Source organism: Chamaea fasciata, unplaced genomic scaffold, assembly GCF_029207755.1.
Source record: "Chamaea fasciata isolate MVZ Bird 193981 ecotype frontalis unplaced genomic scaffold, bChaFas1.0.hap1 SCAF_14, whole genome shotgun sequence".
Classification (NCBI taxonomy): Eukaryota; Metazoa; Chordata; class Aves; order Passeriformes; family Sylviidae; genus Chamaea; species Chamaea fasciata.
The window spans coordinates 8,325,925-8,340,001 of NW_027094099.1; the positions used below are offsets into that span (position 1 = coordinate 8,325,925).

Genomic DNA, 14,077 nt, shown 5'->3' on the forward strand with positions numbered 1-14,077 from the left:
CCTTGTAGTGTGAGAACATAGGCTTGGCAGAGAACTCACTGCTCACTCATTGTATAGTGTGACAACAGAACAGGAAGTCCTATGTGAGAAGGGAATTTCTCTGCCACAGTTGAACAGATCATAGATATGAACAGAACACAGATGTAAGAAAAAAGATAGGACAGATGCTTGGTAACTGCTGAAAAAATGGCATAAAAATCCGTATAAAATTCTACATGTGGACTGTGTCAGTTACATCACCTACACATTGTTATCTGGAACACCCTGGGATCTATGCTCTGAAAAAAAATCCCATCTTTTCAAAGACATGTTGTACAAGGTAAGGGATGAGGTCTTTTAAAACCTTGCCAGCAAATACTTGATGCAGGAGATGTATCTTAAAGTATTTAGGCTGGGTACATTTCAAACGGGTTCTTTCTTGGCAACTTTCAATGCCCCCAATTCCTGTCCTTAATGGCAGATTTGAAATCCTGGTTTATGCAAATTGTGTCAAATCATAGCATATTTTGGACTCGGATATCTATTTTTTGCGGTGGCTTATAATTACATTTGGCTCCTGAGCTCCAGCTGTGAATGGCTGAGATCAGTAATCCACAGTTCAGGTGAACTCCTGCAATGAGTGTCTTTGAATTTAGCATGGATATCCTGAGGAAAGGGTTCAAAATATCGGCTATGAAGCATCACACAGAGCAGAGGTCCAGGTCCTGTCTGAAAACAACTGAAATTTCAGTTGTTTCCTATTCCAGTGTTGCCCATGAAAGATGACTGGTAGCTTTAGTATAGATCTCTCTGGTTTGCCTTGGCAGACAGATGAGCAGCTATTGCAAACAACTTAGCCAAAATCTCACCCCTGGCCAGGACAGCAGTTCCCAGGAACCCCTTCTGGGCTTTTTATGGCACTGAGAGTGAACGTCCAGTTCTGCTGGGAGTACAGCAACAGCAGTCGTGGTTGATAAACCTGGACATACTGGCAGAAAATGGGAAGGAATGTATGTTTTAAATTATGTTCACATTATTTTGAACTCTCCCAGCAGAATCAAGAGGTTTTTTTAATCTCTGTTTTGAATTTACCTTCGTTTCCTAGCTGTGAAGGAAAATCAGCACCTAATACAAACAACTCAGTAAGCAACATATTTCATCTTGGGTATTTTCTATTTGTGCTTGCTACTTTCTCCATCTCCTTTTTAGATAGCAGCAGTAAAGTCTAGCTAAACATTTATTGGGAGTGTTTTGGGAATCAGGATAGTGTTTTCTCTCTGTTGCTAAATTGATGAGTGATTTCTGACCCATTGCTTTCATGGTTCAGTTTCTCTGTAAACAGATTTGTCTGTTTCTTTGGAAGTCGTGAGTTTCACGGCCAGTGCAGACACTGCCCACTGAATACACAGCTGTTAGCTAAACAGTTGAATTCCAAGAGAGGATAAATAGTCAAAAGCGCTTTGGTGGAGTGTGGCAAACTTACCTATATCAAACTTGTTTTCTATTTTGGACCACTTGGACTAATAGGATGCATTTCCAAGGTGGAAAAGTAAAGCAGAGAGAGTAATAGCTTCTCAGTAATTTCTTCTGCTGTCAAAAGAACTCTCACTATCACCTGAGCTGTACAAAACAGTCATTAACAAATCTTAAAGGACTTGGGTGTCATCCTGAGACCTTGCTGGAACATGGACTACGCTTTTCATTCCTATTTGACATTGATGTTAAACTTTTCAAAGATGTGTACCTCCATGTCTTGGTAAGAACGGACTTAACTATTGAAGGAACTGGTTTGAGCTCATTTCCCTTCAGTGTTTTCAGTAACGGTCTGAATGACAGATGCAATCAAACTGAAGGAGCTGTAAACAATTTGAAGGATGGGATTAGAATCGGAGAGGAAAAAAGCCAAACTCGAAATGGAAAACTTGGCACCTGAGAAATACATGCCAATACAGTGCACAATGGGAATAACTGGTGGTAGGATGGCAGCCAGGCACACCGAGGCTCCAGCAGGCTGTGACACAGATGTAGATCCAGTGAGACGAGGCTCATCTCCCGCCCGCGTTGAGAGAGGACCGGCGCCCGTGAAAGGAAGGGACCGGACCGCTCCCTGCGCCCGGTGGTGCCCGCGGTGCGGAGCCTCCTCCGCGCCTCGAGCAGGGCACGGGCTGGGGACCAGCCAAAATTATAAACACCCCTGATGACATAGCGAGTAATTTGTTCAGTGTTGGAGAGAAAAAATAAAATGAAAGAAAAAAAAAGGATGGTGAGGGAGAGGGGCAATACCGGCTCTGGCACAGAGCGTGGGGCGCGCAGCCCCACTGGCCGATCCCCCAGGGTCCGGGAGCGGCGGCCGCGTCCCGCCCGCCGGTGGGAGGCATCGCACCGCCCGCCCCGCGTCCCTGCCCGTCCCCGCCGTTCCCGCCGCCGCTCCCACAATGCACAGAGCCCGCCAGGTAGCAGCAACATGGCGCGGGCCGCCGCCTGAGCATCCTCCTCCTCCTCCTCCTCTTCCTCCTCCTCCTCCTCCTCCTCCTCGCCCGCCTCCCGCCGCCGGGCTGCCGCAGAGGGGCCGCCCGCCCGCTCGCTGCGCCATGGCAGCCTCGGAGCTGTACACGAAGGTAGGGGCGGCCGCGGGGCCGGGGCTGCGCGGGGCGGCGGGGCGGGCGCGGCGGGGGCAGCGCGGCCCGGCGGAGCGGCCAGGGCGCGGGCGGGGGAACGCGCTGCCGGCCCCGGCCCCGGCGGGAGCCCCGGGCGGGCCCCGCATCCCGGCGGGCACGGGGAGCCGCTCCCCGCCGCCGGTGAACGCCGGCCCCGCCGCGCCGGAGGGGCTCGGAGCCCCGGGCCCGCGGGGAGCCGCCGGCCGCCCCTCCCGCACGGCCGGGGATGCGGTGGGCAGCTCGGTTATCGCCTTCGGCAACGCCGGCCAGCTCCTTGAGGAGAAACGGCTTCTACGACATAAGAAGCGCTTTGATATTCAACTACGCTTTTTGGTGACACTGCACCTTTGGATTATATTCTTCTGGCAGGCGTTCAGAAGCCCTGCAGTCAGCAGTGATGCGCAGCGTGACTCTCATATGCTGTTTAATCAGACATTTTTTTAATCTTTTTAGTCTTGTGTGTTAGTATCTCATCAGCTTCTGCCTGGACACGGTTACAGTCCTGTGCATCTTGATGGCAAAGCCTGCGAACTGAGATGTGGAAATGGTTGTTTTCACCCCTAGCAATGCATTGTTTTCATTGCTCTGCCTTGAACAAGTGCATAAATCCGAAAAAAATGACAGACAACAGGTTTTTAAGGGCAGAAGGGTTGACAGAGGTCACTGGAACTGAGCAGGACAGTACAACATGGCAAACTCCAAATGCTACTTTCAAAAGGCTTGCACGGTCAAAGAGTGTTGGTAGGAAAGCCACGCCATCTAGACCCTTCAGCCACTTCGTGAAATACTCCAGAATTGTCCCCAGTCTAGCACTCTACAAGGAAGGAAAGGGAACAGACTTTTTGTTTTGACATGAATAGGTCACCTTATTGCTAGAGTTCTCCCACTCGGGAGTGGTGGGACAGCACGGTGACTGTGCGTCAGGACAAAGCAAACCGGATAGTCCCTTCAACAGGGACTGCTTGCCTGTGTTTGAGAGTGTATTTGTGTGGAGAGATTGAGTGTGGGAGGTGAGGAGCATGCCTGCACCCCTTAAAGAATACTGAATTCATTAGTGATATGGCACACCTTGGTGTTTTGTATCTCATACAAGAATATCTCTTTGAACTGTCCCAAAGGGATGAAATTTACCATTCTGGTCAAGAGAGCTGTGGTACTGCAGAGTTGTTTCCAGCCACCCAACAGACCTTCTCTGTGTAAAGAGTTATTTTAGAAATGTGTTTTTTGATTTCTCTTTCTCTGTTGTTCTTCTTCTTATGGAATTAAAATGTCTCATAAAGTGTGGATCAGAATACTTGCATTTTTTCTTTTTCTTTTTTTTTTTTATTTCCAACTTCATCTGACCTTGAATTCTCTTCACTGAGTGGTTGAATCCTTTGGTCAGAAGCTGTTCCAAAAATGTGGGTGTGCTGTTGTCTTGGAACTGTGTTACAGTGGAAAGCTCAAGGCCCCTCATAATTCCTGAGGAGGGCTTGGCTCAGAGTTGGGCAGGCCAGGGTTGGAAACCTGCTGGGCACTCAAGGGAGACTGTTGTCTCCCCTCTGTTGGCTTTTTCCTCAAGTAATGGCAGCATGCTGCTTGAATAGCATTCAGTATCTCATCCTTGATTTGGTAACATCAGTAATGGATTTAAGGTCAAAGCATGCTGAGGTAAAAGGAGCAAACACAAAGTCAGACAAGTGCAGGGATGATCCTGCAGAAGAAACTCGCTGAGTGATGAAGGCCAGTGAGATTGTGTCTGTGCTTCACTCTCACACCACAGGCTGTTCTTGTCCTCTTTAGAGATATATGTAGGCACAGAAAGAGTAAGTTTCACATATTTTTTAACTGGGAAGCAGAGATTGTCATTCAGGGCAGCTGCTTAAAGTACCAGAGCTTCCAGAGTAGTATCAGCTCTTGTCATATGGTGTTGGCATAGACATTTTGCTGGCAAGCAGGGTCAGGGAGGAATTTTCAGCACATCGTTGCTGCTGTGCGTGTGCATGAGCGTGCCCTGGAGCAAAGGCAGCTCTCTTACCCTCTCCCACTGGATGCTCCCATCCCAGCTTGCCTGTGTTGTTCAGGTGGCTGTGTTGCTGTGACTTCAAACAATGCTTGGTAAAGTTATGTTAATGACTGGATGGGCAGTGTTGCAAAGTTGTCAGCATTTCTTCAGAGGCTGCCTGAGAATGGCAGAACAGATTTATTTCCAGCTGGGGGTGGTGCAAGTGGGGCTCTCTGCTCTATGCTCCAGTATGTCCAGCTTTGCTAGTATGTTATCCCTTCAAATTTGGGTTCTTTGCAAACCAACATAAAAATAGCACCCACTATCCCAACCACATATTGAAATAGCTGAAAGGAACTCTTATTTTCCCAAGCTGAATTATTTTTTGTTAGAAACCAGTGATACAGATTTTTTGAAGAAGTCATGCCACTCCTGTGAAGGCCCTATTGCTTTGATTCATCCAGATGTGTTTCTAAATTTGGTGGCTGTATTGCCAGCCTTGCAGTTGGACGTGGTTGTAGTTAATCTAGAAATTTGTATTTAAGTGAAATTAAAGGGCTCAAGTGCACTTACAAACTAGTTGTGAGCAGTGGGCCCAAACCATGCCCACTGGAAACTTTGTATTCCTGCGCCCAGTGACGCTGCAAATTCAGACTCTGCTTGAGGGTATTAGCTTTAATTTTGGTGTGAAGCAGCTTAAATCAGTTCCATGAGTTATATCTCAAGCATTCTTACTAAAAATGTTACGCTTTTGAGCCTTGTCCTGTTGGATATATATCACTAGCAGGTTGGTGGTCTTGCTATAAGTCCATATCTGAAAGTTTTGGTTCTTTGACTTTGCGAACAGAGTTGGGAGAATCTTGGTGTGGTTCCTGGATCATTGTAGCCCCACTGAGTGATGCTGGGGTGTCGCTGATCCATTTCAGCATTCCAGTAACTGTTGACCAACAACGGATATATACCTACTTCTGCTGACCCATAAAAATTGATAGGGACAATCTAGGCCATGTACTGGCTTTTGTTAAGTGTAATTTGATTTCTGTGGAAATTAAGAACAAGGGAGAATGCTCTGCCTAGAATTGGAACTCATCTGACTGCCCTGCTGAAACTGCCATGTTTTGTGTTGCAAGTCACCTTGGTGAGTTTCAGGGGTGTGAAACCAAGCCTCAACACATGCTCCTCTGGCCTGCACACAAAAATCAACAAAACAGATCAGACACTGTGTTTATGCTGCCTCTTTGAAAATCAGAGTGAAGAGGTGACGTTTTTGTTCTCTGTTTCCATCTATTTTTCCCTGGGTTTGAGTTGTTTCTCCTTCATGCTGTGCTTTCCTAGAGCATGCTGCTTTGCCCTCTCGGGATGTCTGTTTACCTTTTGTATGGCTGTGTACAGTGCACTGATTTATTTACTTATCCATTCAGTCAGACATTCATTTATTTTCATTCTTGCTGCTACCAGTGTGCTCCTCCCTGTCCATTATCTTTGAGATGAGGGGGAGCTAGCTCCAGCTAGCTTGGTCCTTACACAGGACCTAATCCAATTTCAGTTCTAGTGAGTGGAAATGTTCCTTCGAACACGGAGGAATCAGTAAACAGTTTTCACTGGAGAGCATGGCCTGGGCAAGCTGATCTCAGTAGCTGACCTTGAAATGGTTCAGTTTGATGGTTTATGAGCAATAAATTGAGTTAGAGAAGTGTCAGAGGAAACTGCATAGAACAAAAGCTGCTTGTGCTGTCCCCAGTGTTGCAAGTGGCCCTTTCTTGGTTTCCCGTGGCTGTCTGCAGCAGCTGCTCTGGGGGTGAAGCCAGGGGTGTTACAGTGCTTGGTCTCCTCCTTTGGCTCTGCTGGGTCCTTGCAAAAATAGCAAAGGGCAGATTCTGACCAAGAAATGGCTCTGCTTGGGTATGTTAGTGCTATGTGGAGAAGGAAATACAGTAAAAAACAACCTGAGTGTAAGGGAGAAAATGTAACTATTTCAAAATTGCTGTACCTATTAGTGGTCTTTTCTTGGGATTTAAAAAAAGCTGCTGTAATGATATAGTCCTGTATATTGCTGTGCAGACTGCTGTTTTAAAGTAGGTTCTTTTACCCAGTGTGCAAGAGGCCAATCCACACACAGAGTTGAGATATTTGACTTTAAATAAGTCAAATACACTCACAGTTCTGCACAGAAAGGGATGCTGGGTGGCAAATCCACAAAGCCAGCACCACAACTGCCAAAATTTCTCACTAGTTATACAGTTTAGCAAACAAAGGCATTAATGTTCATTGGCTACAAGTTACCTAGTTCCCTTATTAATTAGTGTTCTGTCTTCTATTGGTTAATGATTCTCTTGCTTCTCATGCTAATTGCATGCTCAGTCCTTCTCTTCTTTTGGGTTGGTGATTTCCTGGGTTGGTGGCTGTGTGCAGGTGCTCAGGATCTGCCCCTGCTGGAATTACCTTTTACCCAGTCAGAACTGATTCAGCACAGTTTGCTTGAGTTAGCTTTATTAGTTTGTTCCTTGTCTGGAGGTTCTGTCACATGTCCTCGTGGACCCTAAATTCTGCATTCTGTGTGTCCGCTGTCAGTGTCCTTCTTCCCAAGCTTTGTTAACCCCCCAGGAGGCCTGAGATCACTGGAGCGTGTCAAACCCTAAACCTTAACCAGACAATTCTACCAGCAAATACTTTGTCTTGCAAACTCCTGGACATCACTTAGAGCTTGTTAGCTGCTATCTGTTTCACAGATGAAATCTCCTTTCCTGTTGATTAGTCTTGAAACCATACAAAGATCAAACATCAGAGAATATCCTTAGGAAAAATTTTACACGTTCCACAATTTGCAACAAAACTATTGCAAGTGATCTAAGTGTTCTGTAAACATTAAACAATAACCACGTGTCTCAGTAGGTCACTGCTTAGTCCTTCCAGAGCTCTGGTGCCCATCAGTGCGGAGATGGGAGTCCTTCAGGCACAGCTTGGGCCTCCTGCTCTGCGTGGGTTTGCGCAGTTCAAGGCATAGAGGCTCTTGCAGAAATCAAACTGTCAAGGAATTGCACCGGAGCATGGCAGTGAGCCTTCACAGGGTACTCTTTATAACTGTACTCTGCCTGTTCTTCAAACCTAACACAGCAGCAGAACAGGGAATATTTCAGTTGCTTCTCTGCTTGGGGGCCCTGCTGTGTCACTGGAATACGCATGATGGCAGCTCTGCCAGTGACAAGTCACGATGGTGTGCACCCATTTTATTCCTATTGCCTTTAAACTGAAGGTGCTGAGGATATAATTACCCCACAGTCCAACAATACTTGGTTTAACCTAACCTTGACATTTTATTATGTTTTTGTAGAAAGACCTGTTCTCTGTAGTCAGGTGTCAGCCACAGCAGCTGAAGAGACTGAGAAAGCTCTTAGCTTTCCAACAGCAGTTTTGTGTGTGTCAGCAGTCTGTTGGTAGAATAAACTGAGCCTTGGGAAGAAAGGCAAGCCATGGTTTGAGCTGGAGCCCACTCTGCACCAGAGCTGCTCCCCTGGGCTCTGAGTGTGTCTGAAGGAGGAAATGATGCTGCCCTGGTGGGGTCAAAGAGATACCAAGCTGTTGATGAAAGCTTCTCACAGCCCATAAACAGCTTCTGTGAGGGTGCATCCTGTAGTCCTAATGGAGCACTGAAAGGGTAGCATCGTTCAGAGCTGCTTTTGGGGAGGGGTGATAATAGCTTTATATTTGAAAATGCTGCTCTTCTTTTTTTTTTTTTTTCTTTTTTTTTCTTTTCTTTTTTTTTTTTTTTTCTCTATGCCTAATCTTGAAAGTTGTGTGAGTTCTTTGTTACATGTAAAGAACTGAGATGGTCCCACTTACAATAATTGATCTTGTTTCTTCAATTCTTTGAGTATCATGTTAAAACATTTACCTGGTCGCATTAGTGGATTATGTGGGATCTCCCCCAAATTGTCACCAGCAGTGCTTGCAGAATAGTAATGTCTGTACATGGAGCTGCCACTGGTTATTCGCAGTCTGTTTCTACTGCAGGGATTTTATAGCATGTGCCAGATGGGTTAGGTAATGGATTACTCTTATTTTTAGATAAATAAATTATCAGATAAAGTGCTGCCAAGCTCCTGCTATGTCAGAAAATGTGTGTAATGACCACCATGATAACCTTTGGTTGAGCCAGAGAGCACCAGATTGAGTTGTAAGGGATGGAAAGATGTACCCAACTCTTAGGGTTTGCTTGTGGGGCCTTTGGGAGTTTAATTCTCTCAATGTGTGCTATTAACAACGTAGTTTATCTCTATCTTTGTGAGACTCATTGCCTAATCTGTATTGAACTAAAGAAAGCATTTTTGTTACTGAAATGTGCTCACTGAGGCAGCTGAATTGGAGGAAGTGACACAAATGTCCAGTATCACATGGCTGCACTGTTTCTGCGCAGTCTATTTTTAGTAGGATTTTAAGAAAGCGAGAAGCAACAGCGAGGTTAACCAGTGGTGGTTTCTGCTGTGGGGGAAGGCAGTGTGCAGCTGGCAAGGCTCCTGTGGCTCTGTGCCTGGATTAGCCTCTGCAGCAGACCTCGAGAAGCTTGGGGTGGCCTGTGGGGACATTCACAGAGTGACAGAATGGGTCAGGTTGGAAGGGACCACAGTGGGTCAACCTCCCTGCTTAAGCAGGGCCATCCCAGAGCACGAGGCGCCAGGTTGTGGCGATGTGGTTCTGAATATCTGAAGTGAGGGAGACTCCACACCCTCTCTGGGCAGCCTTTCCTGTGCTCAGTCACCGCCCAGTAAAGAAGTTCTTCCTCATATTAGGATGGAACTTCTGAGCATCAGTTTCTTCCTGTTGGCTCTTGTCATATTGCTCAGCACCACTGAGAAGAGCCTGGTCCATCCTCTTGGCACCCCTCCTTTAGATATTTATACACAATGATGTATAATTATTTATTGTATTCATATAGTAATTTATACACATTCATTGAATTTGGGTTTCATTCCTTGACAGCACAACGTAAAGTATACACAAAGCAAATATTTAATTATTGGAGTTTTGCTTGTATTACTGGGGTCTTTGACAGCTGCATGCATACATGAGCACAGGTACAGGTGTTGCTGGTTTGAAAGGCGTCTTGACTAGAGAGGGGATGATGGACCCAGTTTTGCTTTGCTCTGTCAAGCAGCAAGAGCTCCTCTGATAAAAGTGAGTCAGGGATTTGTTTTATGCCTCTTGATTAAAGTCACTCGAGCTTGCTGCACGTGTGAAGTTCGGGATGAGCAGAATCTGAACTCCTGTGCTTGGCTGGGTTTTCTTTCGCGTGCTGGAAGGTGCAGAGGTTATGTCTGATCTAATTTTGTGCTCACTGTAGTGGAGCAGTGTTTACTACTGCGTCTATGGTGCTTGACTCTGATAGTGAGTGTTTGAACAGTTGGGCCCAGGGCCAAGGAACAGCGTTGGGGCAAGGCTATTGTCCCTGATGCTTCATTAACAAGCTACTCGAATGAGTTGAAGCAGCAAAATGTACCTTCTGTCTGTCTTCTCTGCTGCTGAAATAGCAAGGGAGAACTTCCTATCTATCCTTCATAATAGGTGGTTGTTGTTGCAGGAAAATATGGTGTTATGGTCAGAAATAAACCCACGGTTCTTGGAAGTTTACACCATGTCTGTGACACCAACTTTCTCATCAAACTCTGTCTTTCTGCTTATTTCCATGGACCATAACCCCACTTAAGATATGCTAGAACAGGGATGATGTTTCTAAGGGTTTGGCTGGTTCAAATTGCTATCAAAACTTTTAAGTAAGTGGAAATGCATTAGGCATGAAATTAAACCTGTTATCTAAAAGTCATGGGAGACAGAGAAAATTCAAACTGTTCGGAATTCACTGGCTCTTTGTGCAGTAACTTTCCCTTTTGCTGGCTTTACTTTGAAGCTGGATCCATGATGCAGAGTTGTGGGTTGCTAAGGCCTCGTTTGCCAACACTGACAAGGCTTTTGGTGACTCCTGGCAAGGAACAGTGCTACATGCCTGTGCCAGTGCCACCCTTTGCCTAGGACTGCATCATTTCCTCCTTGTTCTCAGTGTTCCTTGGCTTTGCTTAACCCTGGGTTTGCTTAAGCCTGATACTGCAAAGATTTCTCTTTATCCTTTGTGAGTAATCATACGTTGCTTAATTTTATGCTTTGAAATTAAGCGCATAAATCTGAAAGATAAAGCCCTTTATTTCTATTTCTTCTTATGGCAGGGAAATAACTTTGGTGTCCTATAGCTGTTAGGAATGATTTGTAGGGGAAAACAAACTAAAACGTCCTGGGGATGTCTCTTGTCAAGTTCTCTGAGGAAAGCTCCGTGTATGCAGCACTGCAATAAGTTAGGATCTGTCTACTTAAAGCCCAGTTTTAATGTTTAATAACCAGCGTGTATTTTCAGCAGAAGCTTCAACTTTCAGGACGCTGCCATCTCATGGTGCCACTAATCTTTTAGCACAGTCCATGTTTGCAGTTTGCTCTGGGCAGCAGCCTAACGTGAAACACTCTGTGTGTGAGATGGTTAACCTGGACTGCCCAGCACTGCAAAAACATGAAAAACACTGAGTAATTGAGCTGATGATCTTGGTGATTTTGGGATCTTCCTGGTCATCCAGGTCATAATCTGGGCCTTTTCTGTCACTGTACAGCTGCTTTACTTGCTGCTTGCAGGTAGTTGCAGAACTTAGTAGTTTCTATATTCAGTCTGTTTATATACAGATAAAATATAAAGAAGAAATCAATGCTGTTAAAACAGCTTGCGTGGGCTCTGTGTGGGGTTTTTTTGTTGTTGTTTTTTGGGGTTTTTTTAAGAGGCTAAGTAGTTAGTGTGGTTACATTAGAGAGTGCCTTTCTTGCTGAATTGTGGATATTAAGGAGCTGAAGGTAAGCACAGGAAACATTAGGCACTACTAATGAAGTTTAAAGATCTCACTCGGGCTGAATGCCTGTGGATTACAGATATTGACCCAACTTCTAATGTGAGTATCTGCAAATTTTAATGTAAATTTTGAAGAAGGTGCAAATGGATTATGTACAGAAGCAGATGTCTTGTGTTTTACACCTGTTCTCCTGAGTAGCACGGATTTAGTCTCTTTGGCCTGTTAGTCAGGAACAATAGCAAGATCTTTCCCTGAATAATAGTGCTATGGAGGTACCCAAGGCTGGAGTAAAGCTTCTTAGAATGTTGAGGGAAAAGAAGGTACAAACATAATACCAAAAAACAAGTATGAATGAGATGTCACTATGATCACGAATGGTTTGAGGGAGCAATATAAAGATTAAACTGGAGGAGAGTCAGTCAGGAATGCAGAATGCAGCTGTGTTTTTGTGTCTGTCAGCTCCATGCTGTTTGGTGAAAGTTGTGGCTATTTTCTGAACATGTGGAAAGCTGTTGCATTTCCCTCACTGCTCATCAAGTCTTAATTTTTGCCTTTAACCCAGCTTCAAGGTGTGGCTGTAGGTAGGTAAGGCTGTTAGGGTAATGCACATTGCCCCAGGCAATTAGAAGATGTGGCTTGTTGAGTTTATTTAGCTCTTAGGAGGCAGTGGGGAGGGTTGAGATCAGACTCTTCCAAGCTACTTTCTCTGTGGTCTGATGAGATCCCTTGCTTTAAGATCAAATGTAAAGGCTGAAGCAGCGTTGCTTTGAAGAGCTCCCATTCTGTGTTTATCGCAGCTACCACAGGGAAAGTATGGCATGTGATTTGTCATGTTGTTTTCCAAGGCTGCTGGATGGGTAGATGTAAACTGCATGTTTCTAGTTTGGCAGTCTTAAATATGGAAAACCAGGGACTTCTCCTTTGAATGATGTACTTATTCATGGACAGGAAAAATCATAAACTCTTGCTCCAGTTACTAATGGTGTCCTTGAGTTCTTCCGTTTGATTATCACAAGACAAGAGAATTTTGCAGCTGCTTTGTGTTTTACAGGAGGACACTCTTGAGCTTTGCAGAGCTCGAGAAATAACCTAAAAATACTATGAGGCAGTCTAACAATGAGGCAATTCATTGCCCCAACATGGCTTGTCACACGTTACTCTCTGCAGACTCCATGGGTTATTCATAAGTATCTTTAAAGCAGATGACCTCAGTTGTTTTGCCGGGGAAACCAGAGCGAGAGATTCCCAAGTTGCCTTATGAGTTAGTATACACCAACACAAGAGAGATGGAAATTTGTTCCCTGGAGACTGAGCCTATTTTCCCTGGAAAGGAAACACCAGCTGCCTCTGAAAGTTTCTGTTGCGGGAGATATGGGATGGAAATAGAAGTTTTAGACTATATGTATGTTAAAGTAAGTAGAATATGTTCAATTGTTTTCTTGGTTTTAACATAGGCATATAGGTCTGTGTTGCTGTGATACTGTAATACTGTATCACAGTATTACAGTATAAGAGTTTATTTGTAAGGATTTGAGTTTGGACTTATGATCTTGGAGATACATACATGACTATTTCAAACATGCCAGACATTAAATTCATTGTTTAAGATATCGTCTCACTTAGAAAAAATCTTGCAAGAGGAGAAGCAATTGTAGAAGTTGTTAGAATTTCATGTCCAAGTGCACTTATTCCTTGTGACAGTCTCATGCATCAGAAATGTAAAGATGATTTGAACTTTTTGCACACAGTCAAAGAGAGAACACTTGTAGAGAAGAGCAGTGGAACAGTTTCTCTAAGGCTAAATGTGGTACGCTTGAAAGTGTGCTTCAGCTAGCGTGGCAGGGTGTAATTTCCCCTCTCTCTGCAGCACAGAGGTTTCCCATAACCTGCTGTGCCAGGTGAGGTTTGCCCTGCCCTGGTGGGATGCTCACAGACCGCTGCACCTCCTTGTGCCCTCTCATGGGGCTGGTGAGGGCAGGGCTGTCAGTCCAGGGGAAGAAATGGCTGCTGCTCTTGACCAACCCCAGTTCTGCTTTCACAGCTTCCCCCAGTTCTTGTGGAGAAGGGGCAGCTCTTGGGGAGGTTTGACTCTGCTCACTGCTCGAACTTTTGAGTTTGAGCTTGCCAGGTCATTCATATCAGGTCACTCTGGTTTCCTTGTGTGGGACTTGCTGTAAATCACTGTTAATGTCTCATGAAAAACTGGTGGAACTAAATATGGCTTCATTAGATGTGCTTCACTGGTGTCAGTTTGCTGTTGTAGTAGAGCAGAAAGGTGTCTGAGGTGTGCACTGGGCCATGATGGCAGCTACACTCTGGGTTAGCTGAGTGAAACTGGTTCTCTTTGGATAACTCAAGCTAAGTCAGTAAAAGCTCCGTTTTAATGATGCTCCTGTGTTGGCCTAACAAAAAATACTCAGATAATCTTCGCTTTTTAAAACCTCAGTTTCGTGCTTTACTTTAAATATGGCTTTTTGGGGGCCTAGGATTAAGTAAAAACAAGATGGCGCTTTTGGACTCGAGCTCAACTTTACAGAAGGACACTCAGAAAAGTACAGCCTTATCTACTTTCAAATATA

The 14,077-nt window shown here is 45.0% G+C and overlaps 1 protein-coding gene across 5 annotated transcripts in view; it reads left to right on the plus strand.

Moving 5' to 3' along the window:
• Positions 1 to 2,299: 2,299 nt before the first annotated feature.
• MYO5A (myosin VA) overlaps positions 2,300 to 14,077 on the plus strand; it is a 99,132-nt gene continuing 87,354 nt past the window's right edge. For 4 of the 5 annotated variants that reach the window (XM_066195879.1, XM_066195881.1, XM_066195880.1 and 1 more), the window contains exon 1: positions 2,386 to 2,597. In XM_066195879.1, the coding sequence (XP_066051976.1) occupies positions 2,415 to 2,597 (183 nt within the window). In that variant the 5' untranslated portion in view covers positions 2,386 to 2,414. Of the gene's footprint in view, positions 2,598 to 14,077 lie in introns of all 5 variants that reach the window. The other variant, XM_066195883.1, reaches the window with a different exon arrangement.